Genomic DNA, 20,863 nt, shown 5'->3' on the forward strand with positions numbered 1-20,863 from the left:
AAGCTTAGAATCAGTGGGAAGATACTTTCTGATGCTTTGGTCAATATAAAACCAAAGGGCACTGTAACACAGAGGGCAAGAGAATGGAAATGGATAAGATAGGCCATTTGTTTGATGTGAAAACAGCAGAATAGTGTCCTCAAAGTCTCTTGTAACATCTTGCTCACCCATGATTCCTCCTTCTCCTCTTGCAGACAGGTTGTGTCCGCCAGGTCAGCTTTACCAGAACTGTTCAGACGGGGAGGATGGCTTCCTGCCGGGAAGAGGCGTGGCCTGTGAGCGCACCTGTGAATCCTACCTACTCAACCTGACCTGCTCGACACATGAGCCCTGTGTGGCTGGATGTACCTGCTCTCCTGGGTGAGTGACATCTGGCAATTATTCTGTCAATCACTCAATAGTTTTGTATTGAGAGTCATGGCTGCCTTAATTACAACAAAATAATTTAATCAGACTGAAGTACAGTTTTTTGTCTTTTGCACAATGACAAATACAGACATTTGATGTGAAAATATCAGCGGCAAAATACATTTTACATCAACAAATAATTTTTAGTCGACTACCAATTACTTCTGAAAGATTTTGGCTGACATCACTTTCAATTGTTCAGCTTGGTCAGAAAGGTTATTTGAAAGACACTCGTGTTGATATGTGGGGATTAAAGTAAGTTACAACCACTGGACAAAAACTCGCCCAACACCCAAGAGTCTTAAACCCAGCAGATGATGATGATGGACAGACATGATGGAGTCCATTACAGCCATCCGATCCCTCTAATCCCCACTGGCTGTCAGCCTGAATAGAGGGTTAAGTGGTGTTTCATTCTGCAACATCCACCAAGAGTCATCCTGATGAAAATGTGAACAGGTGGGTGTCGGTTTAAACATGCTCCAGCCTCAGCAATAAAACTTTTGCACATGTTTATCGCTGACTGATAGCAGCTCTAAACAGCAGCCTTGTGCTACAGTATATAATCTTCTCTTTCATCCAATTGCAGAATTTGCAGAAGGAACATAACATGGCAACAAGATAAAATGTAAAACCAAGCGGGTAAAATTTAATCCAACATAAAGAACACAAAATAAAAAGTAAAACAGAAGAAAATTCAATACAAATATCAATATCTTAAATGCATTTTAAATACATTGAACTTAACATTTGAATACGCAAATGTGCATATATAGCTTTACAATCCATGAAATAATCATTAATGACTTTTATTCATAACACATGAACAGAGATTAATCTAAACAACAACAAAAAAGACTAAAAATGATAACATAAGTCAAGAAACTGCCCTGATGTGTAAATTGATTGACAGGTGCACAAGTGAATGTAAGCATGTAAATAAAAGAGAGCATATAAAAGCTAAATATCCTGCAAGTTGGAGACCATTTTGTTTAAGTCTGTGTTAAATTTTGGAACCACAATTAAAAACTGAGAGGTTTAACAAACAAATCCCTTCAAGTAAAGATGCTTTCAAGCTCCAAATGAAAATACTACAACAGTCACGTAATGTATGGTCTGTTGAGAAGTAGATGATTTTCTATATGCATAATTTCTGTATAACTTTAAGTTTATGTTATAAATGTAAAGTTTTGTCTAGTGTTTATCTGGTTAAATGAAAAACACATGCATCCTGACTGAAGTTCCTCTTGTCTTGCCAGTCCTGGTCTATAAATAGCAGCAGGTGGGTGCAGTGTGTGTGGTCCCACATCATGAAGCACAGACACAGACAAAGGGTCAGTCAGGTGCAGAGGTCATCTCGATCCTGCGTCACCTCTGCCCGCTTCACTGCTGTGATTCATTTAATCCCGTCCTCCACCTAAAGCATCATCGGCCTTAATGCTCAGCTCTGACATACAGAGTGCCAGTCAGAAAAACTCCCTGAAACATGAGACTTTGTGAACTAAATTTGTGTTAAACATGGACACAAAGGTCTAATTCAGGCTGATGACTGCCGTATTAATAAGTGCAGTGGTGTGGAGACCATTTAAAGGTTAACTGTGACATCAGGCAGGAGTCATGATGGGATTTATACAGGTTTGTTGTTCATAGTTCTGTGGGAACTGCAAACACGCTTTGAGTTTGGACCCAGTCTAAGAAATTAAGCTGGAAACTGACGTCACAATTTGAATTAAGGAAAGAAGATGATCTTCAGATGAGCTGTCCCCAGTCACAACTCAGTGCAATGGTTTGAGTATGAATTCTACAACACTGCTTGTGAGGCATTAATTTAATTACGCCACTGCCACAAAACACTGACCTTCCATCGCTGCTGGTCTCTCGCCTGCACTCCCAGTCAATCTCATTCATGGTCAGTGACAGAAGAGCAGACTGCTCCTTCTCCTTCTCCTCATACTCTGCTTGTCAGGTTCCACTCTTGTCCCAGCTGCCTGATCACCCAGCTCCCTCATGTCCCTAATGGTCCTAAACTCTGCAGTCACTCAGTCGCTCTGGTCTTGATGTGTCTTGGCACTGTACATGTTTCCCTGAGGGGTCTATCAACCGGAGCTGGAGGTCAGGGCAGTGGACTCCACCTTCCTGCACTGGATCAGCATGCTGTAGCCTTGGGGCGCCGGAGAGGGGAGAATAAGGAGAAGAATTCTAGGGGCCTATGACTGCCCAGAGAGGCCCCTAATATAATGACAATAATGACAAAAAAAATATGACACAACGTACGTTATTAACCTATAATCACAAATATTCTATTTACAATGTAATGGTAACATGAGTTACTGGTTCAGTCCTCTGGATCAGCTACAGAGCCATCATTTATCGTTAGACACAGTAAGTAGCACAGGTAAGGAGGTGGAGACAGCAGGTGGTCCAATTAAAAAATGTGCCTCAAAAATCACAAAGTCAAAAAAGAAAATAAAGGAAAGAAAGAGAGGAGAGGAAAGCAAAGTGGAGATGGTGTGTCACCCAGTTTTTCAAGAAGCAAGGTGGAAAGTTCTATATAAGTATATATATATATATTTATATATATATGTATATGCAAAGCAATAAGCATACTTTTTTTTTCACAATTATTCATTTGTAAAGTTACTGTGAGTGAAGTTATCAAATGAATGTAGTGGATTAAAAACAATATTTCCCCCAGAGTCATAGTTGAGTAGAAGTAAAAATAACAAAAAAAAAGACATCAAGAGCATTAAAGCAGAAGTAAGCGATCCGGTGGTTTTGGCTAACTTCTTGTCAGCCGATGGAGTTAGCAGTCACCGCCCTCGTCCCTACGTCACCACATTCACGCGCATCCCTTGGCTGCACACACAGAGAGGACCGCCCCTTTATGCCGTTCTCTCTCCTCATTGGATAAAGGTTGTAGGACACAAGGAAAGTTTTCTCCTCGGCTTACAGCAGAGCTGACAGACCCGTGTTTCAGACCGAACACAAGTGATTGCTGTCGGAAGATCTAACTATTTAAGACTTATATTAACACAAACATTCCGCTTACTTCTGCTTTAAATTACACTATAATCAATAGCTAAATAGCAACATGCTAACTTTTACATCCTCAGCTACTCCTCATCTTCAGAAGGTTTTTCTAAATTTCTTTTTACCTGTTGTCCTGCAACAACTTCAGCACCATGTCTGCAGCACTGAGATGATTACCATGAAAACAGAAAAAAAGAGATCCCAACTCAAGTCAACTACGAGGAATTCATCTGCAGCAGGACTTAAAACCTCTAATGGGAAATAATTAGCTGAGGTGCTGACAGAAGACCCCATTGTGTTTTCATTCACAATGGCACACTTTGTTTATGATCAAAATGTAGACCATTCATCCATTCCTCATTCTGTGTCAATTAGCCCAGCTGAACTCATATGAACCTGGAACTTTCAGGTGCAACGCAGGACCAGCATGCAACATTTCAGAGTTTGGTTCTGATTACAGTTTACCTGCTGCCTGCCTGGTGGAGACCGATCCACAGGGGGTTCAGACCTTAGAAATACAGAGTGATACAAAGCACAAGGTAACGTCTCTGAGGAGATACAGTTGGGGGATGATAAAGCTGACAAAGGCTACAACAAGGAGAACTGAAATACAACAGTCTTATTTCAGATCAGAAGAATTTAAACTTGCAGAGAGCAAAGAGCAAAAATATCTATCACAATTCATCAAGCAAAGACGAGGAAAAACAACTATTACTACCATTTCTCTACTGTAACAAAAGGAGAACACATTACTCCTCCTACTGTAGTGTCTCTTTGCTGGCTTCATTGATGATGTCATTTATGATCTCGTTTTTTACCGTACATCACTCACTGTATCACTTCTCCGTGATGTTGTGAAGGCTTTAAAGGTACATTGTGTAAGTTCTCCTGTTATCTATTCACGAAAATCGATTATTTCGTTCAAAAGTAAGTTTTTCATTCATCAAATAATCCCCCCCATCAACAAACTGAAGTGTTTCTTTCAGCTCTGAATTTGCCGTTCATATCATTCATATATACATCGAGCGGGCAAGCTCGGTTGGTAGCTGCCATGTCATTTCAACATGTTTTTGTGTGAGGACTGTGAGGACTGCACGTGAATGCTGCATTCAGGTGCAGTCGGAAAAACGTCCGTCGGTAACAAACCAGATGTCATTTTAGTCACAGAAGTCCAGAGAAAGCTGGTAAAACGTGGGTCAGGGCAACAATACGACATCGCCATGACAACATATTGCCATGTGTATTGTTTTGCCTCGTGCTGACGGACCACTTGTTTACATAAAGGCTTGTTTATGCCGTTACCGGCAGCGGCTGTTGTCCGTCTGCCATCTAACCGATTTCACGTGAATGCGGCATGAAAAATACGACCGAGTTGCTTGCGATCTACAACCGCACCGCTAGATGGGAGTAATTCTTACACAATGTAGTGTATTTCTTTAAGTTTATATTGTTCTTTCTCAGTTACGTCTTTATTCCTGTGCTGCTGAGCTGAAATCATTATTATCTGTAGAAACCAAGAACAACCACAAAAAGACTGATGACAACATTTCTCAAAGTTTGACAAATGTTTTAAAATTTTCCTGCACTTCAGCCCATCACTGATGAGCCAGTGATGGTTATGTGATGCTTTCCTCCTTCATTACCTGGTGTAATTAGACCTGTGGCCTCCGATGGGTCTGTACAGTATAACCTGGCGCAGCAACATACACAGCACAGACTGCATTCAACCCAGCACGCCGCCTGACCGCCAGTCGCCACACTATGAAGCTACATCTCCCTCAGTCACTTTTACATTGTCCGATAAAATTAAATATCAAAATGAGAGCCGTGTTTCTGAGGATTTATTCATAATGTGCACATAGGTTGGGGAGAAGGAATGATTTTACAATCTTTGATCGGAGTAATTGATACGGCAGCTTGGCGTGGGGATAAAGGAAGCTGTTAACACCATTTTATCTGGGGTGTAACTCTACTCAGATGAACCCGAGTTTTGTGGCGGGACCATTCAGTATGTCACTTCATTGTCTGCAGCTTCGCCAGTGGATATAGCTCAACCTTGGATATTACAAGATACTTATCAGCTTCGTCTCGCAGAGTGGAAAGAAAATGGAGGCATCCAGACAAAGAGTGTTTCTCTCTCTATCTCTGAGAATCCTAATTGTCTGGTTTTCTCATGTAGCCAACGAGTGTTAGCGCTTTTCATCCACAGTCGCCCACCCCTGAAATTCTCTCTCATTTCCTGGCATGGCCTCTGCTCTGGAAGCTAACCTGTTTTGGCTCTGCCTCTGTCATTCTCTTGGCAAAAGACAAGTCCTCATATCTGGGTTAGAGATGAACACAGGAGCTCCAAATGAACATTATAACTTGATAGCATCCTGTTAGACTGTAGTTCTTGGCCACACAGCGTTGTGAGATATGAGGCTCTATCATCGGCCCATTCATGATTTGAATCAACACCTCATCCAGGTGTATTGTCACTGCTTGGCTTTACATCTCAGACCACACATGTGCTGGCTACCTTTGTTCCATTGGTGAGAGCTTCAGTTCATTTGGTTGAAAGCACTTTGTTAAGGTTTTGGAATAAAGACTTAATTAAAATCACGTTGACAGGACAGAGATTGGGTCTCCAGTGTCATTCCCACTACAGTTTCACAGGATCTATACGAACTGTTAGCAAATATTAGCATTAAAAGCTGTACTTGCCTTTACTGCACTCCTCTCCTTTGTGAATTCATCAAAATGCATGCACTTACTCAGCAACAGCTGTATCCAGAGGTGGGAACAAACCATGTGTTTCCTTAAACATCACTTCTTAGCGCGCAAAACCAGCTAGCTGTGGTCAATGTGCCCATTGTCATATTATAACCTCTGACATTGTAGATACAACATTTACTGAAGCTCTTGTTAAGTGACAGTCACTCCCATCTGTTCACAGCAAGAAACTACAGTATATCGGCAGAGCATATAGCCTATCGCCTTTAACAGTTTGATTAGTCATTTGTTGATCAACAGAAAATTGATGGGTTAGGGTAGGGTAGGGTAGTTTTTTTGTTTGTTTTTTTTGGGGGGTAGCTACGGTTTTAATGAGCGAAACAAATCAATCATATCCTGGATCCATCTCTTTTTAATATGAGCGATTTATGATTTTTTAAAGACATCAAATCTTTTATGATAATATTGTTGTTCATAATGTTTGATGTTAAATGTTAGTAGGATGAAAAACCTTTATAAAAGCAGTGCAAGATAAAAAAAAGAAAAGAAAAAAAAGTCCTTAAAAACACACATGCCCTCTGTAGATTAAGGAGCAACTGTTTCAGGGTCTAATCCAAGAATTCACATTTGTGCATCATTACAATCAGTTGATGTCAAACCACAACAAGAAATTGATTTTCAGTTGATACAGAGCTGCAAAACAAGTTGAGCCTTAACCAGGTCCGTGTGCTTGCTCTCAGGTTGCTGAAACATGGAGATGAGTGCTTTGAACCTGCAGCTTGCCCCTGTCTGTGGAAAGGAAAGGAGTATTACCCAGGCGACAGAGTCTCCTCCCCCTGTCATCAATGGTACGTTCATTCATTAACGGGGACATAGCCACAAATAAATCCACATGAGCTCTACACTTCAGTTTTGGTTCCTTCCTGCCGTGGGTCTTTATCCATTTTTCCTATACTAATTTGCCCTCACCAATTTTCTGCCAACAGTATCTGTCAGGATTAAGACAAGTTTCCAACAGCGTTACTAATTTTTCAAAGTCAGGTCCTTGCCTGAAAGCGATGAGACCTGAGATTGTCAGAACAGCAAAAGTGGCCACCTGATATCCATAATTCTCTGCTATCACAGGACATAAAACAGGCCTGGAAAACAGAGCGGGCCCTTGTATGACTCTTTGATTCCCTCTGCTTCAGACTGTTCATGGCTGGTGAAAGGAAACACTCTCCCAGCGATCTCAGTCATTCTCCCATCCTTCCAATTCTTCTTCAAGCCATAGCCAGGGAAGTAGATGTAGATGACAGCCTAATAGCGGAATGAGCAGTGATTCAGCCTTTGACAATTCACCGGCCACTTTTCTGCCGGCTGTAAACCTGAGGCTTGGGACAAAAGGAGGCCATTAGATGTGAAAAAAAATGTCCTTGCACTAAGTGGGAACAAGTTGATGCTGAATCACTCGAGCTTTGCTGTCTTTGTAGTGTTTGCCAGCACGGGACCTTCCAGTGTGTATTTAGTCCGTGTCCATCCATGTGCACGGCTTACGGTGATCGTCACTACAGGACGTTCGACGGTCTGCTGTTTGACTATGTTGGAGCATGCAAAGTCTATCTTGTAAAGGTAAAAAAAAGTGTTTACACATGGTTAAAAGAACTGTGGTTGTACTATATTTTAACTCATTAACTAATCATCTGTAGGCCTGCACATACTGCTTATGGTTTTTGGATGAAAAGATGAAGTAAAAAAAAAATAAAAAAGCAGCTTATTTGTCACTTCAGTCATCTGAATTTCTCAAGCATCAATCTGTAAATGTAAAGAGATATCGGGTTGTGCGGTTAAATAAATTGGGTTTTTCTATCCTGAAGTTACTGTGGTTGTCTGATTGTCTTTCCTCTCCTCCACAGAGCAGTGCAGATGTGATGCTCAGTGTCTCCGCTGAGAACATCGACTGTTACGACAGCGGCGTCATCTGCAGGAAATCACTACTGATCAACATTGGAAGATCCTTCATAGCGTTTGATGACGACACTGGGAAGCCGGTTAGAGTCACCTTCAATACATAGCAGCAGCACACTTAATGTGTAATGTCATACACCAAGTATAGAAATATAGGACTTATCATCATATTTATTTAAAAATAAGAATAACACCTGAGAATATTTCCCCTGTAGAATCCATCCAGTGTGATTGACAGAAAGCAGAGGATGTTTATCTGGCCGGCTGGATACTTCACAGTGATTCACTTCCCAGATGAAGATGTCACTGTCCTCTGGGACCGTAAGACCACCGTCCACTTCCAGGTTGGACCTCGCTGGCAGGTAGGAGCCTGGCTCTGACTCCTCTGGTTCTGCAGCATGCAGGGATGTGATGTGTAGTTGTAGTTGAGCATTTAGCCAAAGCTCCAATCTACAAGTAGACGGTGTCCACAAACATGGGATACAGTTGAGAGCTTGTCTCCCATGGTCATCAGCAGTAGGAGTTTGTTAGTTTCTGTCATGAGCAGTTATGACTTCTCATTCATACAAAAATGTAAGATATGACACACAGTATGTTGCTATATGTACTGTATCACTTACGTATATTGATATCACATACAGTATTAACGAAGATACGTATACATCTATAGAACATGAAATACCCATAGATGATATACATCACATGTGTCAACCATATACACTAAATACTATTTATCATATCCAGCTCCAAAAAGCTTCAAAATCAAATATGTGCACACATTACATTTGCATATGGGCATTTGTTCTGTCCAACTATTCTTCTCATCATTTATTCTTTATGAGAGGGTTCTTCAAATCTAGATATCTGACTTATTGTTTGCTTTTCTAGCAGCTATCAGAGAAATCCACAGTGGTTTAATGACAGCCTCATCTCTGCTGTTGCTGGTCAGAAGTCGTACTTCACCAGTGCACTGGCTTTTATTCACATCGATGGACTGATGGTATGATGTCAGTGGTATTATGATATGACAAGAGGTGTTGGCGATGTGTTCAGGGGAAGTTGAGTGGCCTGTGTGGAAACTTTGACCTGAAGACAGTGAATGAGATGCGGACGCCCGACAACATCGATTCCCCGACACCACAGGAGTTTGGAAACAGCTGGACTGCAGCAGAGGTGAGCGCACCTGTTCACCCTATTGACCTACATCACCTATTAACATTTTTATTGAAGAAACTTTCAAATAAAACATGTTTCTCAATCTGCTTGCTCCATGACCAAAGAGCAGTGTTAGTGTTGGTAAGAATTTAGCTGTTATTTTAATAAGATAAGCTCTTCATTTTCACATAATTTTTTTTATTTTTTATTTTTTACAAACTGAAGCAATGTAATTACAAATTTCCTCCACCCTCAAATTGGATCAAGCTGAAACAGGGTATGAAACTTCAGAAGTGTTGTATCTTGGACCAAAGAATCAAACCAGGAACTATTATGTCAATTGAATGTACTTACATTTCTATAAATCAGGGACTAAAATGAGGCAATACATGGACGCGGTGGAGGCTCCACAGTAACTGATGAACTAGTCGGAAAGAGAGAAATTCAAGAATCATGTATCAATATTTACAATGCCATGAGTATAGAAACACTACTGGCTTATTGGCCTTATGTGAGTACACAACACACATTTATGAAATGAAACAAATGTATAAAGTGCGATGGAGGGAGATTAGGTTTTCTGTTGATGTGAAAAGATGTAGATGTTATATATTATGAGATTCCTGTTAAGAAAACTATGTTTTTATATTTTATTTCCCTTCCTTTGTTAAATATGCTTCATTGAAGACAAAGAGTATGAGGAAGAGGAGAAGGAACAGCAATCTAATCTTTTCAATCCTTACTGCTCATCCTCAATAAAAAACATGGCATTTTACTCCACTTTGTGTGAATGTGAATGTGTGTGTGTGTGTGTGTGTGTGTGTGTGTGTGTGTGTGCAGTGTGTGAACAGTCCAGATATCAGACACCCCTGCAGCCTCAGTCCACTCCGGGAGCCCTTTGCAAAACGGCAGTGTGCGGTCCTGCTCAGCGAGGTCTTCCAGGCCTGCCACCCGGTGGTGAGTGTCTGTCCTGCAGCTGACCTCTGTCCTGCAGCCTTGGCTCGTCACAGCTCTGTCATGTCACTCTGATACGAAACTGTCTTTTACAGCTAAAGACTTTCAACCTTACTCTCCATCTTATGTAGTTATAGATTTTTTATGACCAATCTTTTATTGAGGAAATCACAAGGAAGATAAAACAAACAAAACACATTTTCTCATTGTTTTTAAACCCACCGGCCTTCTATAAACCAAGGTTACAAACTGTAAATAACTATCTCTTGAAAAAATTACATTGCAGTCTCTTTTCACCCAAATTGTATGATGATTATGGATGAAATACAAAGTCCAACCAATCATTGTACTCTATGCACTTTGAGATTTTTTGGTAAATATAAAGTGCGTTACAAATAAAATTTATTAGGGCCACGGGCAATCGCACCGGGCACTGATCCCTACAGCTATGAAATAGCTGCAGGGACCAGTGCCCGGGCGAAGCCCGGGCACTACTGTTATTGTGTGGATTTTTTCCTAGTTAGTGTGACTGCTGAAGCAGTCACACTATTGTTCTTCTGTTTGGCCATTTTCTTCCGCCTTTTTACGGTCTTCTTCTAGTCCTTCATACTTTGTGCTATTTCAACAATTCATATATCAAAACGTGCAGCTTTTTTTGAACTTTATCGGCATTACTTTTCTCTTTTTAACTATTTATACTTTTTAAAATATTTAACTTTTTCTGATTTTTTTCAGCTTTATAATGTGTGTGTATTGCGTCTAACGAGCAGAGCCAGAGTGGTGCCAGAGTGGAGAGAGGCAAAAAAACATTCTAGAGTTTTTCTGGCTAAACTGTCAGCACGGCCACAAATTAAACTCTAGACAAATTATTTTCTCCAGTTTTGTAGCCACACTTGTCTTCTGGCTAAAATTCTGGTCAAAAATGCAAAGAGACTTAGATAATAATTTTAAATATTTTTTAAATGCAGCCAGGGAGCTCTCTGCTCCCATTCAGCTCAATGTATTTTTTTCACAGCAGCAGGAGAAGGAGCTCAACTTTGTAACTTGCTGTTAGGTGCTTTTTAATTCATTTTAATTCACCAAAAAATAGTCACAGGTCACAAAAAAGTCCTCTTCTTACCTGGTGTGGCTAATTTATACTAATTTCTCTTTATTTTAAGAATCATTGAAAAATCTCACATTCATCAAAGTCTCAACCTCTCTTCACCACAACTTCACTGTAGTATAGGGGTTAGGGTGGCCGTTTACCAACCCTAAGGTCACTGGTTCGAATCCAAGGGAAGAACTCTTGTTATGTTATGTTGAATTCTGCTCTCCTCCACCGCCTTCAATTGGTTACAGGTGTTTGTTATCTCCTTGATTACTCATACCAGTTTGCAGCACATCATCACATTACAATGAATGACAACAGTCTTGAAAGCAGTGTGCTCTCTGTAGCTGAGTGGCAGAGTAAAGGCTTAATGATCATAAGGTCATGGGTTCGATTCCTACCTCAGTCATTTCACATCATTGCTTGACTTTTGATTCCGATTATTCAGCTGTCATTGGACAGTCTTTGATTCCTGATAGTATAAAGCTCATTGTAACTCAGGTTCTCTGCACATTTACAAGCCTAATGTAACTTGAGTTCAGTGAGCTGGAGCCCAGCCCGAACTCACAAGACGGGCAGGCTTGCAGGCCTAGATGTGGTGTTGCACAGATGTGACAGTGACAGTTTCCTCATCATTAATCCTCATTATTATAGTAAATGAGGTTGCTCTTCAATATATTTCCAAATTTAAATAAAGGTTATAATAATAATTAAACCTGGGCTATCATCCTATCCTTCCTCGTTCATGTTGTGAGGACAGGACAAAGTCTCTTGGACATGAGAGGTGGGCAGGTGCTTCTCTTGCACTCCTTCACTCACCCACTCTTGATTGGCATATAAATAAATGTTAAATGAAAATAAAAACTAGTTTGGAAATAATACATACCGTACATGCAAAAATGCGAAATTTAAATAATATAGGTTAATATAAAGTATTTTCTATTCTATAGTGACTACAGCTGGCCAAAATTGGCCCCCAGCTTATCATGCCACACCTGTCATGTCTTAGATGTTATGAGTATTTCATGATACAATGTAGCCTAATAGTCTATATTGTTGTGTCTAGGGGTGTCCTCAACTCAGAATTGTGTTTATGCTGAATAGAAACTTCAAGTATTCATTGTGTGACCATGATATGATTACTTGTTTTGCAAAACATCAACAAGACATTATAACATCTGAACTGTTTATGATAGAGACGAGCTGTAAACATCATCTGAATTGTGAGATTATCTACTTTCCCAGGCTCCTTGAGTGGTGCCTCTATGACAAGGGACCGGGTGCGTGTAATCATGTGGTGCAGGAACAGATGCAGAAATTTTTCTGGTCTTCCATTTTTTTTAACAGATTGGCTATTTTACAATATACAGTCTGTCACAAAAGTTCTTCATATGGCTCAGAGTTGAAAGGCTTGGCAGCTCGGTGTAGCTGTCAGGGTATAATAGGTATAGCTCACCTGGTAGAGCAGCTTGCACTGTGAGCAAGGACTATGCTCCAGTCTGGGATCAAATCCCAGTGGAGAGTTTTACACTAAATGCGCTGAATCTGTAATTATACAATGTCCAGCTGTCAGCAACCGGGAGGTGGGGTGCGAGGAGGTGGCTGGGCGGGTGCAAAACAGTGCAGTCTCCGCCCACCCCCCAGAGGTGAATTGCTAATGTGCATGGCTAATGAGCTGGTTTTAAAATGGCCGAAAAGGGTCGGGGGAGTGAGACTTTAAGCATCATTGAAAAATCTCACATTCATCAAAGTCTCAACCTCTACTTCATTGGAAGAGTTGGAATGGCCTAGTGGATAAGGTTCCTGCCAACCAATCACAAGGTCACAGGTTCAGATCCCACCTGAGCAGTCTTGTTAGTGTCAGCCACTTTGACCTTTAACCAATACCACTTGGTCTGGTCACAAGATCAAACTTGATAATGCATATGCGCCCCCACCTATTCTCTTTACCTCTTTCAATCTTGGTTTATGTTAACATGTTTCTTGTTTATACCACTGCACTAAGATTGATTTGCACTGGAACTACAGCTTTGGGCTAGTTAACTTCAGAGTGAGACAGAGTGCAGTTCATCAACAGACAACAGTCTCTGCAACTGTGTATACACTGGCCTAGAGGCAGAGTGAAAGTCTGCTGATCATGAGGTTGTGGGTTCGATACCTACCTTGGGCAACCATTTGTATGGTGATCACTGCTTGCACTATTTGCTAATTCTGCAACAGCGTTCAGCTGCTTTCAGCAGTCACACGCATTTCCATCAGGAAATGATACTTTATCTAGTTATTTTTCCACTTCCGGCCAACTTTCGGTTCGCTACTAGTCCTGCAACTCGAAGAGTTGCAGGACAAATTATATATCAAAATGTGCGTCCTGATCGGGATCGCTGTGCTATTACTTTTCTCAACAGTGTACGAATTATTCGCGACGTAAGTCGCGATTTACTGCGCAAAATTTTTGCATGTAAGTCAATGGGACGGGCGGAAAAAAAAGAGCGAAAAAGACCAATCATTGGAGTTTAACAAAAGTCTACTGCTCAGGCATACTTTCACCTAGAGACTCCATTTAAACTTTAAACAGTAGACACAAGTCTTGTGTATTGTCGTATTACTCCACGTTTTGATAGGTCATATAGTTTTTGATCAATCCCTGATCAATGACCATGATCATTTTTGGAGAAATTATGAGTTTATAATGGGTGTGTATTGCATAGAATGTTCGTGTCAGAGTGCGTGACATCATCAGTTAGAGTGGGAGAGAGTGAAGAAACATTCTGTATTTTTTCTGGATAAACTGTGACCACGGCCACAATTTACACTCTACAGACATAATTTTTTCAGAATTTGTAAGACAAACTTGTTATCTCTCATGTCATGTGCTCAAAATATCAGAGAGACTTACAGAACTTACAGAATCAGCCTCTGAGTGCGGCCACGTCTGTCTCTGCTCCTCATTGAGTCCAATACAAATATTTTCTGAGAGGAGCAGAACGGCCTGATGTTTTAAAACTGCCAGCGTCGCCAAAATATTTACTGTAGAAACACCAAATCGTACCGAAATTTTCAGTAAGTCCTTAGAGCAACGTTGATCTGTGTTTTGTTCTGATAGGAGTTACCGTTTTGTCATGCTGAGCCTAATTGTGAGACCGGTTTAGAGGCAGAAAATGGCTCCTTTTCTCCACGTTTCTGTCTGTCTCAGCCTGCGGGGGCCCCTATCGCCGTGGTAACCTCTTTGATCCTCAGGCCAGAGCTCGTTAACTTCATAAACAATCCACCTGGCGCTCGTTTAAATGTTTATAAACACAGACACAGCTAAATCAGACTGACACAGGATGCAGCTACTAACTAACTACAACACACACACAGACTCTAGAGCCAGCTTCATGTGATTACAGTTACACACACACACACACACACACACACACACACACACACACACACACACACACACACACACACACACACACACACACACAGTTAACCTAATGTGGTTACAGCTCCTCCATATCAGTGCTTATAGAAAGATGATCATGTCTGTCTGATCAGCTCTGTCTTGACCTTAAGATCGTGGGTTTGATTCCCATGTTGACAGAGATGGCACAACCCGCAGTAGCTCCCGTGGCCCATTCAAAATTTCCCGAGAGGAAATTTTCTAGTTATTATTATTATTATGAAATGTCTATTTTGAGTGTTTGAAGTTTTCTTCTTGTGCAGGTGGATGTTACCTGGTTCTACATGAACTGTCTGGCAGACACGTGCGCCTGCAGCAGAGGCGGTGACTGTGAGTGTTTCTGCACCAGCGTGGCGGCGTACGCTCAGCGCTGCTGCCACCAGGGCGTTCCTGTAGACTGGCGATCGCCCTCTCTGTGCCGTAAGTCAGAAACAACCTTCATCATTCCTCTGAATCACAGGAGTTTGTAGAATAGAAGTCAGTTTTCTTAAGAATTAAACTTACCAACCTTCAAAACATTGATAAATCATTAACCACTAATAGAGCCTTCAGTAGTAGCACTTTATAAAGAATGATGAGCCACGTTTGGAAAAGAGATGTTCCTTTATCATGAAGCTCACTGTAATCTTGTAATGTTTACTACTGTTCATATTGTTATTTTATTCTCATTATATTGTTATACTATCTCTTTTCTCTCTGCAGCGTATGATTGTGAATTCTTCAACAAAGGTACCACAGTTCCTCCACTCACCTGGAAGAAGCTACAACATTATTGATGAGACTTGATTATCTGGCATTAATCAATAGGCAGCCATTGTTCACTGTATTTATTAGTGTGATGTTGTCCTCATCGAAAATTCATGTGTGAATAGTAATATTTCAAATGGCTGATCAATCCATCAGTTTTCTTCTTCCTGAGTGACAGATGTAGAGTGGATGTGATTTGCTGCACTAACGTTGCCTCCTGTCTGTAGTTCTGGGTAAAGGCCCCTTCAGGCTCATCACCTTCAACAATCAGACCACACTGTTGGCAGCCAGCACATCCAGTGGCTCTGTGCTGCTGCAGCAGCTCAACACCACCACCACTGGCATCCTGTCACAGTTCATGATGACGCCAGGCCTCAGCAGAGCCCGACCACATGGTGAGTTTACTTTATTTCGCATGGCCAGATTCAACTGTTCGACTGTTATGGGATTATTTATTTTTTATTCATTATGCATTTACTTTCTTCTCTGCATCACTCTCTCTCTCCTGTCAGCAGTCGTCGCCTTCACTTTCACTCTGGAAAAGATTAGTTTCATTTACTTTTGCAGCTGATAAAACAGTTTGCTGGAGAACAAACTAAGTCTAAACCAATGACCTCAAAACTTTCTGCTTGTAGGTGCAGAGTACCAGATCTCATAGTCACTGATTTGCCTCATCTCTCTTTCTCTGGGAGCACGGAACAAAAAATTGAAACAGCCTCAAACTACTTATAACATTTTCTTTTCAAATGTTATTGTCTATAAATGTTTCTTACTATTAAACATCACAGAGAAGTTAAGTATAAAGTATAAATTTCCACCAATTCAGCTTCTGGTCATTACGTTTATTTTATTGTCTTGTTTAAAATCTTTCCACGTGGACAGAAACACAAGACACAACTGAAGATTCATTGTCTGTTAACTTTACAAAAGCAGTCTGTGGGAGCTTCTTGAAAAGGACTTTGGAAACATCATGGAAACATCATTTAATTTGACGTCTGAGCGAGTGTGGGAACCTCGCTGTTAGTTGAGAGGTTTTTTAGTTTTATTTTACAGTCATTTAGTGTCGCTCCTGATAGAGTAGATACAGTATCAGGCCTTGAAAGAAAACTTGTGTAGTGGACTTTGGGAACATTTGATCGGTGTGGAGATACTGCAGGCAGCAATGTTTTCCCTCCAGCAGAACAGAGAGGGCTGCTGAGGGAAAGACACAAGGATCTTGGCCTCCAGGCAACGTGACTGTATTTCTGTTGGCCTGTTGAACCACAAGCCTCTTTACACTAATGACAAAATGACTCACATGAGTGTTTTCTGATCTTCCCTTTCTGTAATTAAGTTGAGGCAACTAAACCACTTTGTTTCAGTGTTCACTGTTGCTAGGAGACAAGATGAGAACTGCGATCTCTGGTGTCACACACTTTGTGCTCACACACCCACTCATCCACCCTGACCTTCTCTCCGTGAGATACACTCACATCAACACAAACGACAGAGGATTCACATTATTCAACACAATTAAAGATGGATGGAATTACTTTTTTCTTTCTATTTAAAGTGATTTACACCAGTCGCTGTGCTCACAGCAGGACAAGTTAGCTGACACCTTTATACCCTGATGTTAGGTTATTCAGATGGATCAGATATAATATATAAAGATCTGACATCTAGGTGAGCTCAGTTTCATCCACAACAGATCCTTCTGTTCCTCTCATTTTTATCCCGTGATTCTCTGATCGCTCTTCCTATTGTTGAACAAAGCATCTCCTCCTCAAGCTAATATAAAAAAATCTGAGCGTTAGAGAGAAACTCTTTCTGCTGATGCTCTCCTCTTCAGTGTTTGGAGTGATCTAAGTATCACAGTGAAAACACTGATGGAGGAGATGACCCTAGATTGACTACCAGTATCAGATAATCTGATTGCCAAAATGCTAATATAGCAACCTGAGCTAGAGGCTGTTCAGAGGAATCCAAGAGTGAATCAAGCTGCTCTCACTGTTTAGATCCCGCTGCACTCTGGATCCATCACAGAGAAGTTCAACCAAACTTTGTTCCATTACATACAGTTTATATTCAGTATATACTGGGTGTATAATCTACTTCTACTTCTTCTTAACCTTTTTTCTAACCCAGTGATGCATTGAGGTAGAAACAGAGGAATGGGTAAGTTAATAGGATCTAGACACAAGAAACAACCGTGTGGAGCTTACATGAAAGAAGGACTGAATTAAAATTAACAACAACATTAAGAATAAATAAAAACCTTAGCAATGATTCAAATATTGAAATAAAATAAGCTAAAATAGGAACATTTGGATGTAAAGTGCAATGTAATTGAAGATTTAATGTGCCTTGGATCTCCCTGGTTCACTGAAAGCAGTCCTAACCTGCTGAGTGATCTAATCAACTGGCCGTATCTAATTACAGCCTGCAATTAAAAGAAAGCAGTGACGTAATGTAAGGGGGTAAAAGACCAATATGAGCTTTATAAAAGCTACCCAACCTTGGCATAGAGGCTGCAGTGTTATATATGTGTTATAACTACCTCCAGTAATAAATCGTAAAGCAGAGTGAGTGAGTTCAGGGGCTTCAGAGTCGCAGCTGCTAATATGTGTCTGATATTAGATTCATATTTCATACATCAGACATACGATACGTGTGATACTTTTCCTGGCCCACTGATGAATCGTCTTTGTTTCTGTCTACACAGACACATCACGGGTTTCCTTTGAGGCAGCCGACAGACCAAACTACTTCCTGTACGCGAGCCCCAGCGGCCAGGTGAGGCTGGCCAAGTGGAAGGACAGCGAGGCATTCTGGGATGGAGCCACCTTTGTCCTGCACAGGAACACCTGGATCCCTGGCTATGACTCGCTGGAGGCCCACGCCAAGCCGGGCTTTTTCCTGCACGCCACACTGCTCCGCCTGCTCAAATACAGACACACCAGCAGTTTCCGAAAAGCCACGCTGTTCAGGCTGACAGGTCAGCAGCACAGTGAACGCATCACACCACCAAACAGATTAAACTCTAGTGTCCTGCAGCCTTAGCTTCAATCCAGTACCATGTCCACATTTCAAATCTACTGTACATACCCTGAAATCTCAACAACTTTTTTTTTCTGTTTACTAATTTTCACTATTTTCACTCATTTTAACTTCCATCATTTGCAACTTAAATAAGGCCAAAAAAACTTAAAATCAATCAACATGGATGATGATTAAGTCTTATAACTTTCACAAGCTGCTGTTGACTTGAAATGAACTGAGCAGCAGGAAATATGAAGACAAGTGTAGTCAGACTCTTCTGTAAGTAACCTGCTACAGTTCAGTGGTGGTTGTAGACAGATGTTGTCTCAGCCACAAATAATGTTTGGCAGAGTCCATTTAGCAGCTTGGAGAGAGCACATGAACCAAGATAACCAAGAGGACTGCATACAAATACACATTTGCTAGTTTAAAAATAAAAAAAAACCTTGATACCTTTTGCACATCATGGGGAATGTTTCCAGGAATTTAGTTCATTGTTTTTTATTTCTCTAATTTTAAGAAGTTGTCAACTGTCATGATACAGATGATTCCTAATTATAGGGAATAAGTCTTCAGTGGTTTTGTCTATGGCCACTTGAGTGTGTTTATTGCTTGACAAAGGTTTCACCTGATGAGAATCATGTCAGTAGAAGATGTTTCTTAGTGTCCAGCCCATGTCCCGTTTCTGGTGTCAAAGGTCAAAACCGGCAGTGTTCATCTCCGAAAGCATCCAGGCTAATCGCTGATGCTAAAAATACGAAAGCATTTGTTTTACTTAATGGAAAATGAGCAGCGGCCAGCAGCAGATTGGATTTCATGCTGACAGCACTGAATGCCACAGACCTACAGAGCTAGAGCTGAAGTCCAGACACTGGATGGATGTTAATGGCTTTCTAAGTTCATCACATTACTGGTCCGTGAAAACATTTCTGCAGTCTTTTCAGCCAGTAGATTAGTAATGTGATCTACTTTTCTTATGAAACGTTGCATGATTTATGACTCATATCAAAAGGATACTAATGGTCAGTAGACCGTTTTGATCCTGCTGCAAACACAGAGGGCTTAAAAATTACTCTATGAATATTGTTCAGAACCACACAACTTTATTTTACGATTCAATCAAGTTTACAAAGTTTACAAAGATACCAAACTAGTTATTTGTACAAATACACATGGCACTCAATACACGTTTTTCCAACTGTTAACCTATTAAAAAATGTTAATTTCTATATTAAATCTGATATGAAACAGTTTTACTCAAAAACAAAAGGGCAATCTTTGCAGATGTCATTGTTCCTAGAAGATCAGAAGAGCATCCTTCAAAGCTGATTATTTGTCAGCGTGATGCATCTTCTTCTTTGGTCCATAATAGCGCTTTAGTTGATCGCTCAAATATGCCAGTTGAGAATTAAAAAAAACATAATGTTTGTGTGTGATCTTGCAGTGAAAGTACAAAGTAATTGGTTTTTTTATCAGGGCCCCACCCAGATGCCCCTCCAGCCCCTCGGTGTCAGTGGAGGTACGACTCCTGCATCAGCCCCTGCTTCAAGACCTGCAGCGACCCGTCAGCCGAGGCCTGCACCACCATCCCACAGTGAGACCTTTGACCTTTCCCTTACCTCCAACAGCTCCACCAGTTTGTGGACAGTGTACTAACCCTACCAGACATTTTCTTCTTCTTCTGATTTTTTTTCTTGATTTAAAATCAGCAATGTATTCAACAATGCATCTATCTTTTCTCAGTGGTGTTTGTCTTCATTATAATAATAATAATAATAATAATAATCCATCCATCCATCCATCCATTTTCATCCGCTGTATCCGAATCTGGGTCGCGGGGGCAGCAGTCGGAGCAGGGATCCCCAGACTTCCCTCTCCCCGGACACTTCCTCCAGCTCTTTCGGGGGGACCCCAAGGCGTTCCCAGGCCAGCCGAGTGGCGTAGTCATTCCAGCGTGTCCTGGGTCTTCCTCTGGGTCTCCTCCCAGTGGGACATGCCCGGAACACCTCCCGAGGGAGGTGTCCAGGGGGCATCTGATACAGATGCCCGAGCCACCTCAGCTGGCTCCTCTCGATGTGGAGGAGCAGCGGCTCTACTCCGAGCTCCTCCAGGGTGACAGAGCTCCTCACCCTGTCTCTAAGGGAGTGTCCCGCCACCCTGCGGAGGAAGCTCATTTCGGCCGCTTGTATCCAAGATCCCGTTCTTTCGGCCATGACCCAGAGTTCATGACCATAGTTGAGGGTGGGAACGTAGATTGACCGGTAAATCGAGAGCTTTGCCTTTCGGCTCAGCTCCTTCTTCACCACGACGGACCGATACAACGACCGCATTACTGCGGCCGCTGCACCGATCCG

At 41.3% G+C, this 20,863-nt stretch overlaps 1 protein-coding gene across 2 annotated transcripts in view; it reads left to right on the forward strand.

Annotated features, from left to right (window-relative positions):
- Window positions 1-20,863, forward strand: part of otog (otogelin) — a 62,956-nt gene that overhangs the window by 24,076 nt on the left and 18,017 nt on the right. For both annotated transcript variants that reach the window (XM_085769965.1, XM_085769959.1), the window contains exons 23-34: window positions 195-360; window positions 6,891-6,998; window positions 7,623-7,761; window positions 8,046-8,180; window positions 8,313-8,459; window positions 9,151-9,270; window positions 10,093-10,209; window positions 15,005-15,161; window positions 15,444-15,470; window positions 15,716-15,883; window positions 18,193-18,465; window positions 19,986-20,103. In XM_085769965.1, coding sequence (XP_085626091.1) covers window positions 195-360; window positions 6,891-6,998; window positions 7,623-7,761; window positions 8,046-8,180; window positions 8,313-8,459; window positions 9,151-9,270; window positions 10,093-10,209; window positions 15,005-15,161; window positions 15,444-15,470; window positions 15,716-15,883; window positions 18,193-18,465; window positions 19,986-20,103 — 1,675 coding nt within the window. The remainder of the gene's footprint in view (window positions 1-194; window positions 361-6,890; window positions 6,999-7,622; window positions 7,762-8,045; window positions 8,181-8,312; window positions 8,460-9,150; window positions 9,271-10,092; window positions 10,210-15,004; window positions 15,162-15,443; window positions 15,471-15,715; window positions 15,884-18,192; window positions 18,466-19,985; window positions 20,104-20,863) is intronic.

Source organism: Trachurus japonicus, chromosome 3 (assembly GCF_045865225.1).
Source record: "Trachurus japonicus isolate A0001 chromosome 3, Traja_1.0".
In the NCBI taxonomy this organism is placed as follows: domain Eukaryota; kingdom Metazoa; phylum Chordata; class Actinopteri; order Carangiformes; family Carangidae; genus Trachurus; species Trachurus japonicus.